The 21,199-nt window shown below is 46.8% G+C and overlaps 1 protein-coding gene across 2 annotated transcripts in view; it reads right to left on the minus strand.

Annotated features, from left to right (window-relative positions):
* Nucleotides 1-21,199, minus strand: part of LOC147882334 (immunoglobulin) — a 104,895-nt gene that overhangs the window by 38,909 nt on the left and 44,787 nt on the right. For both annotated transcript variants that reach the window (XM_087400796.1, XM_087400794.1), the window contains exon 6: nt 18,086-18,350. In XM_087400796.1, coding sequence (XP_087256922.1) covers nt 18,086-18,350 — 265 coding nt within the window. The remainder of the gene's footprint in view (nt 1-18,085; nt 18,351-21,199) is intronic.

The following is a 21,199-nucleotide window of genomic DNA, read 5'->3' on the forward strand; positions in this document are numbered from 1 at the left end:
AATGAAAATAGAGAGTACAAGATACTTGTACCTAGACCTAGGACTAAGTGTCCTAGGTGTCACATAGGACTAAGTGTCCTATGTGGCCTAAAAGGCACTAACACTACAAGTGCCTATATTTATGCCTACAAGGCACATACCATGGCCTATATGGCATCACTAGAACCACCAAGAGATGGCCTACAAACCCCCCTCCTTGGGATGGGCTGAAGTACTCTGGAAACGTCTCAGAATACCTGGTATTTTCTGGTCATGGTGGCACATGTTCATCCAAAAGGATATAGCCACCTATCAATGTACAAGGAATGACACATCATGTAACAAAGGGAACCAAGTGTAAAGCCTATCGGAAGACTTCAAACTTGGGACGAGGAAGTGCCTTTGTAAACATATATGCTATGTTGTCCTCTGTGGGAAGATAGGACAACTCTATGTCTCCTGCTGACAACTGCTCCCGAACATAATGATAGTGAACTTCAATATGCTTGGTACGCGCATGAAACACTGAATTACGCGCAATGGCCAAAGCACTCTAGCTGTTAGTGTAGACAATAGTGGAGGATGTCTGGCGAATACCAAGATCTGTAAGTAGCTGTCGAAGCCAAACACACTCTACTATAGCGGTGAAAGCTGCCTTGTACTCAGCCTCACAGCTGGATGTGGCAACTGTTGGTTGCTTCTTGCTAACCCAAGAGATACATGAATTGCCAAGCAAAAAACAATTGCCAGTATGTGACACTCTAGTATCGGAACATCCTGCCCAGTCACTATCCGTGTAAGCATGCGTGGTAAGTGAACCCTGATCACCATAGAAGAGGGGTAAATCCTGAGTGCCTCTGAGATATCTGAAGACTCTCTTCAATGCCTGCCAATGCTATGAACTGGGCATGTGCATGAATCTACTGAGCTGAGATACTACATACTACTGTAAGTCAGGTCTGGTGTGACATAACTAAATAAGGCATCCAACAGCCTACTGATAAAGACTGATATCACATGGTGGGCTCCCATCATGAGCTGAGAATTTGAAGCCAGGGTCCACTGGAGTAGAGATTGGCTTGTAATCCTCAAACTGAAAACGATCGAGGAGCTGTCCAATATACTTGGACTGAGACATCATGATACCCCCCTCAACATGAGCAAACTGAATGCCCAAATAATAGTGGAGCTGTCCCATGTCTGACATTTCAAAAACCTGCTGCAAATCAGCCTTGAAAGCTGCAATTTGCTGAGTATCTAGGCCCGTGATGAGCATATCATCCACATATAAAATCAGCACTAAAAAATCAGATCCACTCCTGTGGACATAAAAAGTGGGTTCTGTGGGGCTATTCTAAAAACCAAGGGATAGTAAGTGTGCATGAATTTTTGCATACCATGCCCTGGGTGCTTGCTTCAAACCATAAAGGGCTTTTCTAAGCTGGCATACCTTATTTTCAGAATTAACAACCTCAAAGCCAAGAGGTTGTGTGACATGTACTTCTTCCTGCAGATCCCCATGAAAAGAAGCAGTCTTGATGTCAAGTTGGTGCACTTGCCAATGATGATGGGCTGCAATGGCAATGACACATCTAATGGTAGTAATCCAGGATGTGGGAGCAAATGTCTCCTCAAAGTCAATGCCTTGTTGTTGGGCATACCCTTTTGCAACAAGACGGGCTTTGTATCGATCTATGCTGCAGATTTCCTTTTTAATTTGTAGACCCACCGGGTACCAATGGCATGCTTGCCGGGAGGGAGATCCTTTTTAATTGGTGCCGGGAGTTTTGGACAATTCTTTTGAAAAGGAAACCGATGCATCTTACCCAAAAGACAACCCTCACACACATGTTTGAAAACTGTGTGAGTTTGAGATACATCATTTGCCATCTGCTGTGAATGTAGCTTTGCAAGAGCTCTATAATTGAGATGGCCCATTCTCTCATGCCAAAGATGAGTTTCAACAAGCTGTGAATCTGAAATAGCCAATGCTTCAATAGAAAGTGCAGCTGAGTGATGATCAAGGTGATAAAGACCTTTTTGCAAAGTGCCAGTGAGAACTATGGCATTGTCATCACGAAGATCATAAACTAGGCATCTGTAGCCATCAAAAATAACTCTGAAACCTGAAGTGGCAATTGCTGAAATTGAAATCAAGTTGACTTCAATTCCAGGCACAAAAAGAACATTTGTCAGAGTGACAGGATGGCTTGAAATGGATGTGAGCTGCACATCTCCAATTCCTTTTACAGCATATGAAGCATTATTAGCACATGTGACAGTCCCCCCTCGAGGTGCATCAGCTAAAGAGTGAAACAACTGTCTGCAAGATGTGACATGCTTGGAAGCACCACTATCAAAGTACCAGGACTGAGCATCATTAGCAGTAAAGAATGCATCAGCTTTGGAGGGATCAAATGAGCAATGGACAGCCCATGCCCAATCATCCTGAAGAGCATGTGCATGTGAAGCATCTTCTGGCTCATGGGATTCAATAGCATGAGAGGCATTAACTGTCAATCCTGCTTTCTTTTTCTCCGAAGCAATGCGCTTCCTGCATTCTGAAATGTCATGTCCAGGCTTGCGACAATAGTTGCATCTTTTCTTCTTTGACTTATCTGCTGTATTTTTAGATGCATGGGAGGAATTGCAGCTGCTATGCGCAGATTTTGCCTTGCCCATAGGCTTGGAAGCCTTGCCTCTTCCTGTCTGCTATGAAGCAAATGCATGATCAGGAATATGGCTTGTCTATTAGCTCTACTTTGCTCTTCCTGCAAAAGCAAAGTAACTAGCTGATCAAAAGAATAGTGGTCTGGATTACCCATGGCCACTAATCGAAGGGTTGTAGCAAACCCTTGATATGTATCTGGCAGTCCATTCAATGTGGTACTGACAAGCTGTGAATTTGGCACCACCTCATCAGTGTTGGCAAGTTGTTCCATAAGGTCCTTGACCTTTGTCAGGTATGCATCCATAGAGTCACCTTCATTCATACTGACTTCCTGTAATTGCCTTCTCAAATATGCAACACGTGCTTCATTGCGAATCTGATAGAGAGAAGCCAATTTGTCCCAAGCATCCTTTGCTGTCCTGCAAGACCGGATGTGTGTAATAATGATTCTCTTGCATGATAAAGCAATACATGAATGTGCATTTGCATCTCTTGCATCCCATCTTCTCTGTTCCTGAGTTGGAAGAGTAGTAGCAGGAATGCTAGAGGATGAGGCATCAGGAGTAGTACCCCCTGCAGAGGGACCAGCAGTAGAGGCAACCACTGTGGCATTGGCTGGCCTCAGATCAACCCCAAAAACAATATTCCACAAATGCTTTGCAACAAGAATATGTTTCATGAGATAAGACCACATCAGATAGTTGGTGCCATCCAACTTATCATCTTCACGAAGAACGCCAAATAGATCTTCATTGTTCCCAACCATAGCAAATGTGATACCCTGAAAGAGACCTGAAAACCCAAAAGCCTCAAGGCTATCATTGCAAAAGCTGGCTGTCCAAAAATGACAGCAAATATCTGCAAATTTCCAACCCAAATCAAAGGGCAAATGCAGATCTGACCCAAATGTGACTGTGGCAGGCAATGTTCACTGCAAAAACAGCAAATCTAGCAAAAGCCCCAAATTTAATGAGGGCAAATAGGCCAAAAAGAGGGCAAATGTAGAAAAGCCCCAAATTTTGCTGAAATTTTTGCAAATGTGACCCAATGTATGATAATCTAACTCAATGTCCTGCAAAAGTGACTCAATGTACTGCAATCGAAAAGAAATTGCAGACCAAAGCCCAAATCTCTAGTGTTCTTGCAAGAAGTTGCAACTAGAAGAGATGAAAGGTACTGAAAGCCCCAAAATTTTGCAAATGTCCTGCAAAAACCCCAACGCAAGTTCACAGCCAATGCCTAAACAAGTACGAAACCTGATGATAGCTTTGCACATGTAAAACTGCACAAAACTTTCGGGAAAAGTACGATCTGTACGGAATGCTACTTTGTACGAGCAATACAAGTGTCCAATGTACGGTGTACGTACAACGTACGAAAGCTGTACTGAATGCAAGTACAACTGTACGGAGCACAGTATACGGAATCCAGAGTACGGTAGAAGTACAACGTACGGAAGCTGTATGGAGCAAGTGCAACTGTACGTAGGTACAAAACGTAGTACGGTATGCAGTACAGAGCAGTTACGTCTGCTGTACAAAAGCAGGTACAGGGCAAGTACGGGGCACAGCTTACGATGTACGGTGAGTACGACATCAGTACAGATGCAAGTACGTGGGAAGTACGATGTACGGATGCATGTACAGTGTACGGTGCAAATACAACGCAGGTACATACAAAAGCAAGTACAACGTGCGGAACGTATGTACGTTGTACGGAACGCATGTACAAAGTACGACGGCACATGTACGGAATACAATACTAAGCATTACGACGGTGCAAGTACAGCGAGTGACCCGGAGCAGGCTATGCGTACGGGTGTCCATACAGTCGTACGGACTCTACGGATGAAGGAGCAGGCAGGCTGAAGGGAGCTGGTGCGAGTCCAGGAGCAGGAAGCAAGTATTAACGTGGCTCTGATACCACTGTAGGATCGATGAATAGATAGAGAGAGAGAGAGAGCAAGGTACAAAGAGTCGATAGAGTCTGCCGTCACGTCAACTAGGATAATGAAAATAGAGAGTACAAGGTCCTTGTACCTAGACCTAGGACTAAGTGTCCTAGGTGTCACATAGGACTAAGTGCCCTATGTGGCCTAAAAGGTACTAACACTACAAGTGCCTATATTTATGCCTACAAGGCACATACCATGGCCTATAGGGCATCACTAGAACCACCACGAGATGGCCTACAGGCATGCCGACATTCACAGAGTCTGCATCAGCATTAGATTCCTCCAGCAAATATCTTTTACACACGAGGTAAAGACACTCATCAATCTCGCTTATCTAAAATGCTCGCTCTATCATGTAGGAGTGGACACGCTAATGAGACCCAAGGACTCTCACATTGAGACCACCTCCATATTTACCTACAGTTTGGGACCACAGACTGTAATGTGAACCAAGATCAGCATGAGAACCTTCTCACAACTTGATATCTACTCCTAATTAGAGTCTTAATTACTCCTAGATCCTCATTCAACTGGCCCATCAACTGCTCTCCTTCCAAAGTGGCAGATTTCTCACTCTTTCGCTTGTCACTTGCTTGAATGCTATGGCCATGGATAGGAGGTTTCTCTTTGTTTCTCTTCCTGCAAACTTAGATTGTTAACTTAGGTTTTTCTTTGTTTCTCTTCTTGCAAATTTAGGTTTCTTCGATTCATGGCCTAATGCTTGTGAAACCACCAAGTTTTAATTGCACTCATTTTTCAAAGCAAAAAGGAAAGAGTTCAATCTTTTTGGCCTGCCACAGGTGGAGGCCTAAGTAAACCCGATGGGGCTCCTGAAAGCTCATTTTCTGGTGGGATTGGCGACACTTGGTAGAAATCTAGAGATCTCCTCTCTCTCCACATTTTTAGCCCTCTCCTCTCTCTCTCTCTCTCTCCCCCCCCGCCCCCCTCCACGCCACCTGCTCCAAGCTCTCCCTCTCGCTCAGCCCCCTCGCTCACCCCCTCCCTCAACCCTCCCGCTCACCCCCTCGCTCAGCCCCCCCGCTCACCCCCTCGCACCCCTCCACTCAGCCCCCGCAGCCCCTCGCTCAACCCCCCCGCTCAGCCCCTCGCTCACCCCTCCCGCTACCTCCTCCCGCTACCTCTGCTACCCCCTCGCTACCCCTCTCGCTAACTCTGCTACCCCTCCCGCTAACTCTGCTACCCCCTCCGCTACCCCTCGCTAACCCCCTCCGCTACCCCCTCGCTAACCCCCCCCCCGCTACCCCCCCCCACCCTTTTTTTTTTTGGCCCAAAAAAAAAAAACCCCCTGCTCTCAGCTCCGACTTTTTATAAAAAAAAGAAAAAAAAAAGAGAAGCAGCTTCGACCTCTTGCAATCCCTTCTTTGCCCACTGCTGTTTCCCCTATAATGAAGGGAACACAGGGATGAGGACAGGAGACTAGGCGGAAGACCCTTCGATCCAAATCTGCATACGCGTGGAGATGGGGAAGGGAACGGTGACAAGGCGAAAACACAAAAGCAACTCAGTCTGGAGGGCTTCAGCAAATGCAGCAACCGGAGCGGTTTGACAGTGGACAGCACCACGTCCCAAAAGAAAGGGGCCCACCCAAAGCCCATGCCGCTCACCACATCCTCGACCTCTATGGTTACCACCACTATTTCACCACCATCATCCGCCTCATCATCTACGCCACCTCTCTCCTCCCCCTCTCCTGCATCATCATCACAGGTCTCCTCTCCAGTAGCCTCACCACTGGCCCCACTAGCCACGGCTCCACAGTACTTTCCCCTCGTATCACCTCTACCTCTTAGTCAGCCACCCTTCATCACCTCGTCCGGCCTCGCTACTCCTACATATCACTCCCCCGCCCAGATCATGCTGTCCCCACCCTCAGTACAACCTCAGCAGCCCACCTTCATTCAAACCCCTCTCAAGATCCAGTTCCCGCCTGGACCAAGACATCTTAGGCCCCCGTCAGATGCTTGGGACTCCCTATTGGCTAAGATACACAGCATCCGGGCCCGTCAAGCAGAGCTGACACATTACACCCAGGAGCAGGCCCGGTACACAAGCCCGCATTATACAGGAGCAGGGCACCCTTATCCAGGGACTCAGGCACGACATCACAGCTTCGAGAGGAGCTCAGGACCCTTAGAGCAACACCTGGAGGGACCCAGTCACAGAGATGGAGGCACACATAGCCACGATACAGTTGGCTATAGCAGAGACCACTAGATGGGTGGACGTGGCGAAACGGGAGCCCGCCAAGGCAACCGTTTCAGCCGCAATACAGGAGCAGCAGTAGAGGGCTTCGAAGGCCCTCAACATCCGGGTACGAGGGATCACGCGAGACAACACCAGCACCACTACGACACCCATGGAGGAGGCGATCACCTTTGTGACCACCACCATGGGAGTCCCCGACCATGGCATAGAGGGAGCATGGCGTGTTGGGAGAGATCCCAACCGAGAGCAGCCCCTAGTCATGCCCCTAGTCATTCGCTTCAAAGATTCACATGCTCGACTAGCGACACTCCGACACCGAGCCTCTCTACGAGAGCATCCCACCCTGTCCATGGACGAGGATTTGACACCACTACAGATTGAGGAGCAACGAGTTCTTCTGCAGCAGCGGGATGTTGCCCGCAAGGAGGGGAAATGGGCCGTGGTCCGAGATGGTAGGTTGTTGACCGGCACCCGTCGGGCTCCCACCCGTACCTCCTAGGGGGACGGGGCCTAGGAGACTCAGGTTTTCGAGACCCTAGACTGCACCATTTGGAACTATAATGGTACCTTATGGTCAAACCCAGGGAACTTCTCGGAGTCTTATACAGGACGAGACATAGTCTTTTACACTGAGACACACCATAGCCCAGACCGTCCACTACCGATAGTCACTGGCTACACATGTGAGTCAGCCTTCAGGGATGAGACGAGGGAACCAGGAGGAGTCCGAGGATCATGCGGGGTCGCAGTATTGTACAGATCTTCCCTCGTTGGAGCCATCTCCATTGAGAGGAAGGACGCACACTCCCGATTCATGTGGATCCGGATCCGACCCAGACACCCATGACCTTTTCATAGCAATATGCTACTTCCCGCCAAACACATCCCACTTCGCCAGAGTGGCACGAGAGGAGGGTGAGACATCGCCATAGGCACCCTTACATCAGGATATCCCAGACTTTTCAGCCCGTGGGGAAGTTGTCCTCGTTGGGGAGGACGAGCACGCGCCAGGCACCACTCCTGGACTTCCGAGACGACTCTATCATGCTACCAGACATAGACCTAGACGGAGCAAGTATGACCAAGCCCTCATCGGACCGGACCGAACCGACACGGGCCTGTTACACCATATGGACACGCGCTCCTTGATCTGGGTAGGATGCATGATCTCATCATCTACAACGGGCTCAACCTATGGCCCTCCTCAAGTGGTTTTACTTGCTTCCCACACGAGGGGGGGCACTAGTATAGTAGATTACATAATGGGATCCCCTACCTTCACTTCATGTATCACCGACTTCACCGTAGCACCACTCCCTCCAAGAGCTGATCACACATACCTGTTCTTCACTATCGCCACCCCATGCTTAGCCACACCACACACACCACATAGGAAGCACAACATCTACCACGACATACACTTTCATCACAGCCTCTCACCGGCCTACTCTAGATGCCTAAACAGACTCCTAACCTACATCGATCACATACCACTCATAGAGCACCGTGCTGCCCTGATTAGTTGCACACTTCACGAGGCTGCCCTCCAAATCTTTCCCCACACCACACGGTCCACTAGACCACCACCTCTTGGTTCTGTACCATACAATAATTGGTACGATGCGGAGTGCAAGGCTTATCGCTGACAGCTCTGATTTGAAACCAGATGTCACCTCCCGAACACACCAGACACGGTACGCAAGTACCAACGTCTCGTACGTCGGAAGAAGCAGGCATTTCTTCGTCGAAATGAGGCGGAGCTGCTGCACATCTTGTACAGCAACAACTCTAAGGATTTTTGGCGGAGATTCCTTGAGCGTAGGTCCCCATCACCCTCACCGACACGAGAGTCTGGCACACGTATGCACACCATCTTTATGATGTCCCACACCAGCCCACTCCAGATCTCATACACACACCTCGCCCCACCACTTGCACGTTGTTCACCAGAGGGGGAGTCAAGGACGCAACATTGAAACTGCACAATGGCCAAGCGAAGGATCACGAGGGGCTATGCACTGAGTTTATCGCATATGGGATCGACACGTTAGCCCCGATCCTAGCAAAGCTATTCAATGACGATGTTTGCCTTGGCTTCCCCCGCACCTGGACACTCAACACCATCACCCCCATCCACAAGGCAGGGGATCCCATGGACCCGAGTAACTACAGGACTATCATGATTGGACATGTGATGTCCAAGATCTATGCAGCTGTATTGGATGCATCAGTTAGCCTGTTCGCAGAGATGAGAGGGCTCAAAGCAGAGGGCCAGTTTCAAGCGAGACCATGGGACTATGGATCACATACTCACACTCAAGAGTGTCATTGAGGAGGCTAGATCACGGAAGAAGATGGTATATTGTTACTTTGTGGATTTCTGCAAAGCCTTTGACACAGTACCTCGAGCTCGTCTCATCACACGCCTACAGACACTGGGATTTGATCAGGAGATCATCTGGGCAGTCATGGCACTGTATGAGAGAGTCTTAGGCCGAGTTCGGACAGGCGCAGGTTGGACAGATGAGATCTTGAGTACCATAGGGGTCAAACAAGGTTGTCCCTTATCACCGACCCTGTTTGGCCTCTACATCGATGAGCTTGAGACTTTCATGGGGGCGTTTGGAGGGACCGGTTGCTCACTTGCCGGGATCATCATCAGGATTCTTCTTTATGCAGATGACGTGGCACTCTTGTCGTCCACACCTGAGGGGCTCCAGCGACACTTGGATGCACTGCAGGCTTTTTGTTTATCCCATGATTTGGAGGTCAAACTTGGCAAGACCAAGGTCATGATCTTTAACACCTCTCGAGCAAACATGCAACGGAAGCAGGTTACTTTTACTTTCGGTGGGTCACCAATTGAGATCGTATCCTCATACACTTACTTGGGGGTCATCTTCTCCGGCCCGATCTTCACGATGAGACCAACGATGCAGGCCAGACTGAGCAGGGGATACACCTCACTGGCTCGGCTAGAGAGACAATGCTTTCACTCCCACTTCCAGGACCCTCGAACCAAGGCTCTTCTCTTCGACTCCTTGGTCTGACCAGCCGGTATGTATGGCAGCCCTTGTCGGGGACCTGACATGTCAGAGATAGAGTGGACACGGGTGGAGCGCCTGCAGATCCTCATGCTCTCACGGATGATCCGGGGGAAACCGTTTGTACCACATCACATCATTCAGGCCGAGTTTGGTGCTTCTCCACTCCATCTAGATGCAGCCTTTCAAACCATCACATATCTACACCGGGTTAGATCATATGGGGACTCCACATCAGGGACACAAAGGTTGCCATGGTTGGCTCTCGAGTCCTCCATGAGGTTGGCAACAGAGGGAGACGAGCGATGCTGGTATGCACGGACTCACAGATGGTTTGTGAGACTAGGGTTATGTTAGATGCCCCTCCGGTACTCCCACCCACCATCCCGATTGGGCCACACACCAACCAGGCCGTTCGAGAGGATCTCCTCCAGCTACACACCTTTAGGACCTGGTTGGAGCCGAGGGAGCTCCCAGTGAAGCTGAGTTTCTATAGAGATTACTGTCTTCGTGTTTCGAAGGAGGGATTCATCACACCACCGGGGTATACTGAGCTTCATATGCCTCACTCACTACGGATCTCCATCGGACAGTTTCGGGTATCATCACACCGCCTCCGCATAGAGAGCAGCAAAGCAAAGGGGATTCCTAGGGAGCATCGCTTATGCATATTGTGCAATTGTCAGGAGGTTGAGTCGGAGGAGCATTTTATTTTCAGATGCCTAGTGTACTACGAGATCCGAGGTCGCTACCACTGCCTCTTTAGAGACGGCTCCTTTCCACATTCCTCGCCTACCCAAATCAGAGATGCCTCGCGGCCTTCATTCACGAGGGGGTCCGACATAGAGAGTACTTACTCAGGCGATGAGGCTTGGCCACATCATCAGACACCTCTCAGAGCAGGATCACAGAGTTCTTCCCATTGAGTGACATTGATCGTCCAGTCTCTAGCTGCAGACGTGACAGAGACCCCGACCCGATGACCGCAGCACGACACACGAGACATCGAGGGGGGACACAGATCACTCTGGGGGACCTCCAGTCATTGTTTAGACCCGGGATACGTCCCATGGGAGTCACGGTGGCTCTGGTCTTGTGTCGAGCCTCATCCAAGAGACCGAGACGCACGGCACCCCTTGACGGGTGCCAGCGTCCCATCACCGGCTATGCACCAACAGGGGCGACATCACATACGGAGGATTCCACTCCGCTCCAGTCCTTTTCTTTTCTTTTCATTGTTACATCCAAATGTATTTGATTATGTATGATCAGGGTTCAGCACGGGTGATGATGCTCGTTTCAGTAGCTCCACCCTTACTGTGATTTATATCAAGTTTTCTTTCAGTCTCATAGACCCATCGGTCTTCCGAATACTCTAATAAAATTTCTTTCTTTCTTTCTCTTCCTTTCTCTCTCTTTCTTCCTCCTCTTGGCAGGCCTATTGAATGATTCATATCATTCATCTTGTTTTCTTTTTTCTTTTTTTCTTTTAGGGGGGGGCATGTACAAAAGTAACGATGGAAAAGTGTGAACACCATCCTGCTAATAAATAAGCATATCAATATACCTTAGTGGACGGTTAGGTGGCAGCTTGGGTGACTGCACTCAGTCCCACATACGCCAATGGCACAATAATAAGTGGACCTCTCAGGGACCTACAATTGATATGAAAGAAGGTTCCTCTGCCCAGGGCGATGACACTCTATGGCCAACAGTTCATGGTGCTCAGATTGCTCAGGTGTAGATGGTATAACCAGAAGCTGTCAAGAAAAGTGGTATTTTGAAATATGGCAGCACGACCTTGGTCGTCTATGTGGTGACCTGCAATGATATGATGGCCTGATGTGCTACAGGCAATTCTAGTCTTGGCAGAAGCAGTAGCAAAAAAATTGCTTTTGAAGCCCCCATTGTGTTAGAATTATAGATATAATTCAGCAGTGACCAATGTAATTTAATAAGCTAGTTAGGGGCACTTTTTCCTCTTTAAGAGGTTTTTCCCCCTAACCACTGTTAGTCCACTAACTCTGGTTAGTGACTACTCAGGTTTTGTCACTAGGACAAAACCTTATCTCACTCCTTTAGTTGTATCACTCTCACACTCATCTATTTGCAACTAAGCTTTCAGCTCTCTCTCTCTCTCTCGTTTCTTGCTCTCACTGTTGCTCTCTCACTTTCTCACATTTGGTATCAGAGAGGGTTCTTCCTGCTCTTGATCCTGCTGCACATTCGCCTCCAGCTCCAGCCCAACAGCTCCCTGCTCCAATCGCTCGTCGTCCGTACAGATTGTCTGTACATTGTCTGTACATTGTCCGCACGGACTGATTCCGTACAATCCCTCACTGTACCTGCGCTGCCTTCCGTACTGCTCCGTATTGCTACTTCCGCAAATCCCGTCCGTACTGCACCAGCGCCGTACTGCTGTTCCTACGCAGTAGTCGTCTGTATGATCGCCGTACATTCCGTACAGCTCGAAATATTTCGTGAAGCACAGTCCATGGAGCACCGTCCCTATCAGCGCTCCGTACGCTGTTTCGACCGTACAGATCTGCTCGAGCTCCACGATCTGCAGATCCGTACTGCGCCGTACTGTTTCGTCACCTGCAGATCCGTACGTCCGTACTGCAGATCTGTCGTACATGCCGTACACCTGTGTACACCCATACTGTGTTGTACCTGCTCGTCCGTACATCCGTACCTGCAAGTTCCGTACTGCACACCTACATCAGCTGCCGTACTGCATTCCGTACAGTTGTACTGCAGGTGTACGGATTCCGTACAGGGTTTATTGTGCAAGTTCCTTCATCTACCGGTGATCCTTGGTAGGCATTCTTGCAGTTCTTCAACAACATTTGCAGATCTGCGTTCACAGGAAGACAAGTTGGATGGTAGCAACTACTCCCTCTGGAGTTTTATGGTACGCAATATTCTGATTTCTCGTAATTTGTGGGATTATGTGAATGGGGATGCGATCCGACCAGCAGGTATGGCACCTAATACCCCTCCCCAGCAAGGAGCAGGAAGAGGTCGTGCACATGGTGCAGCTGCAGGACAAGTTGTTGGTGCAGCTATAGCCACTACTCCAGAGCAGAAGAGATGGGATTCACGTGATGCCTTAGCTTTGTCGTGTATTTCTCTTTTAGTAAAAAGATTTATCATTCCGCATATCCGGTCGTGTAAGACCTCTAAGGCAGCGTGGGATATCTTAGAAAGCATGTATGCAGCCCGGAATGATGCAAGGGTATCTTTCTTGAAAAGAGACTTAAGTAATACACATATGGAAGAGGGTGACTCCATGTCAGTCCACCTCACAAAGCTACAGGATCTCAGAGAGCAATTATTGAACATTGATGAGATTATTCCAGATTCAGAGATGATTACCACCACTCTGAATTCTCTTCCTGAGACTTATCTCAGCTTTCATACCTCGCTAAACTTATCATTGAGGGGGGGTGCAAATCCTCTCACTTTTCATGAGTTGATAGGACTTTTGCTTCAGGAAGAGCAGACCAAGAAAAACTTGGCTTCACGTGCACGTGAGTTCAAGTCAAAAGGAAAGGGATAGGCAAAGACATCAGTAAATCAGCCTTCCAATGGGTCAGGAAGGCTAAGAATGATGCAAGTAAGCCCAAGAAGAAGGGTTTTTGTCATTACTGCAAAAAGCCAGGTCATCACATTGCAGAATGCAAGAAAAGGCTTGCAAAAGAGAAGAAAAACAGCTCCGGTATGGCTGTTTCAGATTCAACTCCTCATGCATCTGACAATGGGGATGCTGCAACCAACTTTGTTGGACAAGATTATGCCTTTTTATCTTGCATTTCAGATTCTAGGCTGGCTGCTCCAGATGCTCGGGATAGTACAGCCACTTGTAATGATGATACATATGCCTTTTTGACTTGCAGTTATGATCCTTCCACGGATGCATCAGCTTTCAGTGTCAATGAAACACTGAATACTTGGTATTTTGACAACGGTGCCTCCAAGCATATCACTTCTAGGAAGTGTCTCTTCACTTCCTTGCATCCACCTCCCGTTGGTAAGAAAGTCACTTGTGCCAACAACTCGTCATATTCAGTACGTGGTAAAGGAGAAGTTGAGCTTACCGCCATTGATGGCTCAGTTTTCAGACTTTCAGATGTCTTTATGTGCCTGGTATCACCAAGAATCTCCTTTCAGTGTCCACTCTTAACAGGGCTGGATTTCATGTCATCTTTGAGGATGACAAATGTGCTGTCCGAGAATGATTATGCCTTGAGATTATCTGGTACTCTACTGCGTGGGCTTTTTCAGCTTGATCTTTTTGAGAAAAGAGCAGCCCATGCTCTTGCAATTTCTACTCCTACTGCTGCCATGCAGAATGCAGAGTTATGGCATGCCAGATATGGCCACATGCATTACAACAGCTTGATGACACTACGGAAGCACTCTATGGTTGATGCATTGCCACCTCTTCAGATACCTCCTCCACATGCTTGTGAAGGGTGCATTTTAGGCAAGATGCACAGATTCCCCTTCAAAAAGGATGGTTCAGTTAAAACTGTCCAAAAATTACAGCTTGTACACAGTGATGTATGTGGTCCCATGAGGACTCCATCATTGGGTGGTCATCTCTACTTCGTTACTTTTATTGATGATTACTCCAATTTCACTTGGGTCTTTGGGCTGAAGCGCAAATCAGAAGTGTTCATGGTGTTTAAACACTTTTCAGCCATGGTTGAAAATGAATCTGGACTCAAAGATACAGACATTGCGCACAGATAGAGGTGGGGAATACTTGTCTGCAAATTTTGATGCTTTTCTGAAAGGCAAGGGTATTGTGCATCAGCTCACAGTGAGGCTGACCCCTCAGCAAAATGGCAAAGCTGAGAGGAAAAATAGAACTCTTATGGAGATGGACAGATGTATGCTGAAAAGCAAACACATGCCTCACAAATTCTGGCTTGAAGGTCTAATGTGTGCCAACTACATCTTAAATCGGTCTCCCACTAAGGCTAACTCCCTATGAAGTCTGGAATGGGGGAAAGCCTTCAGTGGATCATTTCCGTGTCTTTGGATGCCTTGCATATGCTCATGTGCCAGTTGAATTTCAGCATAAGTTGTCAGATAAGGCAATTAAGTGCATATTTGTTGGGTACAGTGCAGAAAGCAAGGGGTACCGTCTCTACAATCTTGCTACACGCAAGATCATTGTCAGTAGAGATGATATTTGCAGAAAATTCAGCTCACACTCAGGCTGAATTTCTAGGGCTTGGAGGCCCGAATCAAGACCACGTACCACCAACTTGCCCAAGAGGGCTCTACTCTGCAACTCTGGGTCTTTGATGACATAATGTTGAAAAAGAGAATTAAAAAGGAGGACCAAATACACATTTTTCTGATGCAAATCAGAATTTACAGCCACCTCCCGATGCTCCATTTCAGCCACAGGATGTCTTGCCACCTCCACAAGCAGTGGAACAGGTGGTTCAGCAAGAAATTGCAGACATACATGCAGCAAAAACAGTCCCAAACTGGCTGTTACAGACTCTCACGGAGAGTAAGATTGATGCTCCATTACCTGGCAGGACTCGCAATGCAGTAAGGCACATGGAAGGTGCTAATTCAGTGGAATCAGCATATGCAGGTACTCTTCTCGATGAGGAGGAGCCTGCAACATTCGAAGAAGCAAAGGACAATGTGCATTGGATGAATGCCATGCACGATGAATTGCAGTCCATTCAGAAAAATCAGACTTGGGATGTCGTAGACTTCCCACCAGGTAAACATGCCATTGGTACACGATGGGTTTTCAAGGTGAAACGGAAGCCCGATGGCTCCATTGACAGATACAAGGCAAGGCTGGTTGCCAAAGGCTATGCTCAGAAAAAGGGCATAGATTATGAGGAGACTTTTGCTCCTACATCCCGGATGACCACCATCCGATCTGTTATTGCAATGGCTGCACATTTTGAGTGGAATGTTCATCAGTCTGACATTAAAACAGCCTTCCTAAATGGAGACTTGTTGGAAAAAGTTTATGTCAAACAACCTCCAGGCTTTGAAATTTCAGAAAATGCACTTCAGGTATGCAAGCTACATAAAGCTTTGTATGGGCTGAAATAGACCCCTCGTGCATGGTATGCCAAGATTCATGCCTTTTTTACCAGCAAGGGGCTGCACAATAGTCCTACTGAGAGCACCCTCTACATCAAGAAGGATGGGGGGGAAATTTTAGTCATCATTCTTTATGTCGATGACTTACTGCTCAGAGTATCCAATGAAGATAATATTGCAGATTTCAAAGCTGATTTGCAGACCAACTTTGACATGTCAGATTTGGGGCTGCTTCACTTTTATTTGGAATTCCAGTTCTCTCAAGAGAGACGTGGCACTGTTATGTCTCAGTCCAAGTATGTGCAGAAACTCTTGGACAGATTTAACATGCATGATTGTAAGCCCATAGCCACTCCCATGGAGCCGGGGCTGAAACTCTCAATGCATGATGCAGGAGAATCAGTTGATGCCACATTTTACAGTCAGGCTGTTGGATGCCTCATTTATCTCTGCAACACTAGACCTGATATTCAGTTTGCAGTATCTCAGGTGAGCAGGTATATGCACAGCCCAAAAACTATGCATTGGCAAGCAGTTAAGCGCATCTTCCGTTATTTGCAGGGCACGAAGTCTTTTGGCTTGTTATTTCCCAGGGGGGGTGACTTGCAGATGCATGCCTACAGTGATTCAGATTGGGCTGGTGATTATGACACTAGGCAGTCCACTAGTGGCAATTGTTTCTTTTTGGGTAAAGCTTGCATTTCCTGGCTGAGCAAGAAACCTCATCATGTGAAGCTGAGTACAGGGCAGCTTTCACAGCAACAGTTCAATGTGTCTGGCTGCATCGTCTATTTGCTGATCTTCATCTGTCATTGGAGGGTCCTTCTCCAATTCTCACTGATAGTCAGAGTGCCATTGCAGTGGCAAAGAATCCAGTGTTTCATGCTCGCACGAAGCACACTGAGGTTCACTATCACTACGTCAGAGAGAAGTTGCATGCAGGAAAGATCAGTATGATCTTTGTGTCCACACATGACAATGTTGCATATATTTTCACCAGAGCACTTCCACGTGAAAAGTTTGAGGCATTTCGCAGTGCCCTGAACTTATATCCGTTTGGTGATTAATCATCCTTGTACATGACATTGGCACTGCAGGGGGGTGTTAGAATTATAGATATAATTCAGCAATGACCAATGTAATTTAATAAGCTAGTTAGGGACACTTTTCCCTCTTTAAGAGGTTTTTCCCCCTAACCGCAGTTAGTCCACTAACTATGGTTAGTCACTACTAAGGTTTTGTCACTAGGACAAAACCTTAGCTCACTCCTTCAGTTGTATCACTCTCACTAGGGAGCCTCAATGGGTGAACACAACAACGGAAAAAGACGCTTAATTAACGTGTTCCAGATTCATCCAAGGGGGAGGTGGTAGCAAACACAGTACACTCTCACATCCCAACAATACATGCAATAATTATAGATAAGGCAGGGCTAAGGCCCTCGGTGACATGGGCTGCCATGCGGCAAGCAAACTAAGTGGCTTAGTCTGCAAATGAATAATCGTAACAATATAAACTCCAAGTTGAGTCCTCTTCTCACCTATGGCCACTCCCTTTTATGAAGTGCTACACGCATTGCTAGATGGCACATGATCATAAGGAGCCCTTTTAGGGCCCTACAGAATGAATCAGAATCTGTAAAGGCATGTGCCATATAGCAAAGTGTTATTTCCACTAACGGAAGAGTTTTCGCTTGATCATCTAGAAATATTTGTAATAATGCCAAGACACTTGAGAAGAATGGATAGATCTATGATGAAAAAGTGTAATGAGATCATCGATGAACTATTTTTCATAAATCTTTATGTAATGATTTATTTATGCATGGGGGGCAAAAGGGTGAAAACCCAAAACAAAAAAGTAGGATATTGGTAAAGCTTTAAATGAGTATAGCATGGAATAGACAAACAACGGTTTCAAAAGAACAAAATTGCAGTGATGAAAAGGAATAATGCAATGAATGGATAATACACCATGCCTATATCATGTGCTGTGCAGCGCAAAAAATGAATGAGGACATAACAAAGAAGGCCAAATCATCATACATCGATTCATCTTCCATATCAACATGAGAATGAAAGCAAGAATTAGGAAAAAAGGCTGAAAGGGTAGCCTACATACCTTCGGGACCATCAGAATCTGTATCAGCAGCTGCAAAGGCTGTTAACAAAGTTGGCCTCCTCATTGAACCAAGGCCAGACACACCAGGTCTATGAAATGGTGACTCCTTTAATGCAACCCTTGGAGTGATGGCAGGTGACTGAAGCTGAAGGGTGCGCTCAAAAGACATTTCAAAATTTCCTTTTACTGGACTTTGCAGTGCACTTTCAGCACTCTGGCTAGCATCCTCATCATCAATGTCCGATAGTACATCAGAAGCTCTGGTCTGCACAACCATACGTGCAACAAGCAACAACATCAAGAGTTGAGAGAGAAGATATGTACAAAACATATCATCTAAATAATGGTACATGTTGAAGAGAGCAGGATTATACTTATTTAGCAAGGATACCCAATCATGTAAGCAACAGAAGATAGAGCCAAAACTATGCAATATAGGCATACTTGGCACTACTCTGTAGCGCCCAGTGCCAAAATCATTACAGAGTTTTGGCAGCTTTTGGTATTTCTTCACACGGTTCAAAAGTAGAAATTTTTACGTTGTACATACACAAAAACATATGCATAGATGATGGGTAGGAATGTCTAATGTTGACATTCAAGAGCTTTAAAAGAGGCCCATAATATTCACCTAAAGATCCACATCTGAAACAAATAATAGTTATCCTTTGACCAAGTTCTCTCATGCGAACAGAGGGTTCAAAAGTGAAGCATTTATGGAGCAAAAAAACGCTGAATGTATGATTGCTGCATCTCAAAAGAAACACATGTAACTGGAAGATGGGGTATCTTACCATTCAGGGCATGCATAATTAATAAGATGTTTCCATGCGCCCTTTCATCATCCTGCTTCTTTAACTTTAATTTCCTTTCCTTTCCTACTCACAACTGCACACCAAATCCATTGCATCACGGGTTTTGCTTATCCACTGCTATCGCTACACACCCAGGCCATGACCAAGATCCTATACACTGGAGTATACCATCATACCCACGTCTCCTCCCCATATTTTTATTGGAATTCCCAATCGTCGAAATTACCAGAACTAGAACTAAATAAAAGCCATGCAACCATCACTCAAAGCCCTGACCTCAACTCTCACCCTTGCTATTTATCGTTCACATGTCTATACCAAGGTAGAATATGTCCTGCATTCCTTTTAAGCACAAGTGCAAAAATGATCTTAGCAAGGACAATCAAGCCTGAGAGCAGCTGTTCTCCTACGTTTGGAAAAAAAGGAAGTAGGAAAATATAGTTTCCATTCAAGTGGAATAAGAGGGGAAGCCCAGGGCGCAGTTTGTCTGCAAAAGCCAAAAAAACTCTATGCGACCAAACCCGCATAACATCATGAGGAATCAAATCCATGTAGCGAATTATAGGTGTCTAGCACACCTCTAAAGATCTAATGTAAACTAGAGCTGAAGCTAAAGCTGACACACTCTTAATATGCTCGCACATGTACATGCACGTGTGTGCGTTCATGCGTGCATGCATGCGTTCATGTGTGCATGTCTTTGAGCGTGCATGCCTCTCTCTCACTCTGTGTGTGCGTGCGTGCGTGTGTGTATGTGTGTGTGTGTGTGTGTGTGAGAGAGAGAGAGAGAGGAGGAGTGACCTCTGCCAATTCAACCCCGTCAAGACCCCCCGTACAACCTTTCCCTTCCATCCGTACATCTATACGGCCCCATACAGATTTCCCTAAGTGCCCGTGCACTGTCCGTACATCCCCGTACGGGCCCCATGTGGCCTTTCCGTATAGGTCGTCTGCATCTGTACAAGTTGTCGCCGTCCGTACGCCGTACAGGTTGCCTGCAGTCCGTACAGTTTTTCGTACAGCCTGTCTGCAATCAATACAGGTTCTGTACAGCCCCGGTCAGCTTTTCAGTACAGGTTCCTTGCTTCCAGCCGTACAATTTTCTAACAGCCGGCCATACACTCAGATTCCATACAGATTTCCTGCATCCAGCCGTACAATTTGTGGATCCTTCAGTGCAGCTTCTTCTCAGGTTTCTGCCCCTGAGTTTACTCCTCCCTCCCTCCTTTTTTCTCTAGCTGTCTATGCCCTTTCTGTAACCTCTTGCAGACTTACCCTTCTACTCTCTAGCCCTTTACGCTTTCTTCTTCAGTTTCTTTACCTCTTCTCCTTTTCTAGAAAAATGGCAGACTATGAATATGAAAAGACTTTTCAAAAACAAAGATCGGTTTAACGCAAAAAGCAAAAGCAGGTTATGGGTCAGAATGACCCTTTTCGTGCCTCTCCAGAGGCTCAACTAGTATATGAGGTGATGCACGAGGGGTTTGAAGATACTCGAAAAAGATGGAAAGATCCAGTTCCCACCACAAGCATCATGGTGGAAGTGGATGATATTTTAGATCCAGTCAAAGAATATGCCAAGCATGCCATCACTATCTTTTTTCCAAGACGTATGCCTGCTGCTGCAGATGTTGGTAATTGGTTGACTAGAACCCTGGGTGGTTGCTATGTCAAAAAAGTTCACTATGCAGCAAGAGGCTTTTTTGAAGTGATCATGGCAGATGAAGAGCACAGGCAGATTTTATTGGAGCACTCCTCTTTTCTATATGCAGCAGATGGTTCATGTGTTTCCCTGGTATTCCACCAAAGATTATTAGGGGTTGATCCAACACAGATGCCCTGCCTGGGTGGAAGTGGTGGACTTCCCTCAATGTCTGGCTTCTCTTTTGCCAAAAATTGCAGCATCTCTTGGCAAAGTGGTTTGTCCACCACAACCTAATGGCAACTCAAACAGATTTTGTATTTTGTGGGACACAGATAATCCAACCCCAGACTCTTATGCGCCTACAGTGAATAATGTTTCGATGGGCAGTGCCTTCTATAAACTGAAATGGGGTCTCTTTGCAGGTGCTTGCTTTGAATGCAAGAAGTTTGGGCATATGGCTTCACAATGCCCTTCACATACTCCGAAAATGCCAATGCAGGCTGATTTGTCACTGCCTCCGAGCAAGACTTCTACTGCCCCCTCTTTGATGGATGCCATGCATAAATATCCCTGGTAGCATTAAGCTTTTATGTATGGTGATTAAAATAATGTCCCACAACCGGGAGATAATACCTCAGGCCACACTCACATGTT

Source organism: Dipteris shenzhenensis, chromosome 29, assembly GCF_047967505.1.
Source record: "Dipteris shenzhenensis isolate YYH24624 ecotype China chromosome 29, Dip_SZ_1.0, whole genome shotgun sequence".
Lineage (NCBI taxonomy): Eukaryota > Viridiplantae > Streptophyta > Polypodiopsida > Gleicheniales > Dipteridaceae > Dipteris > Dipteris shenzhenensis.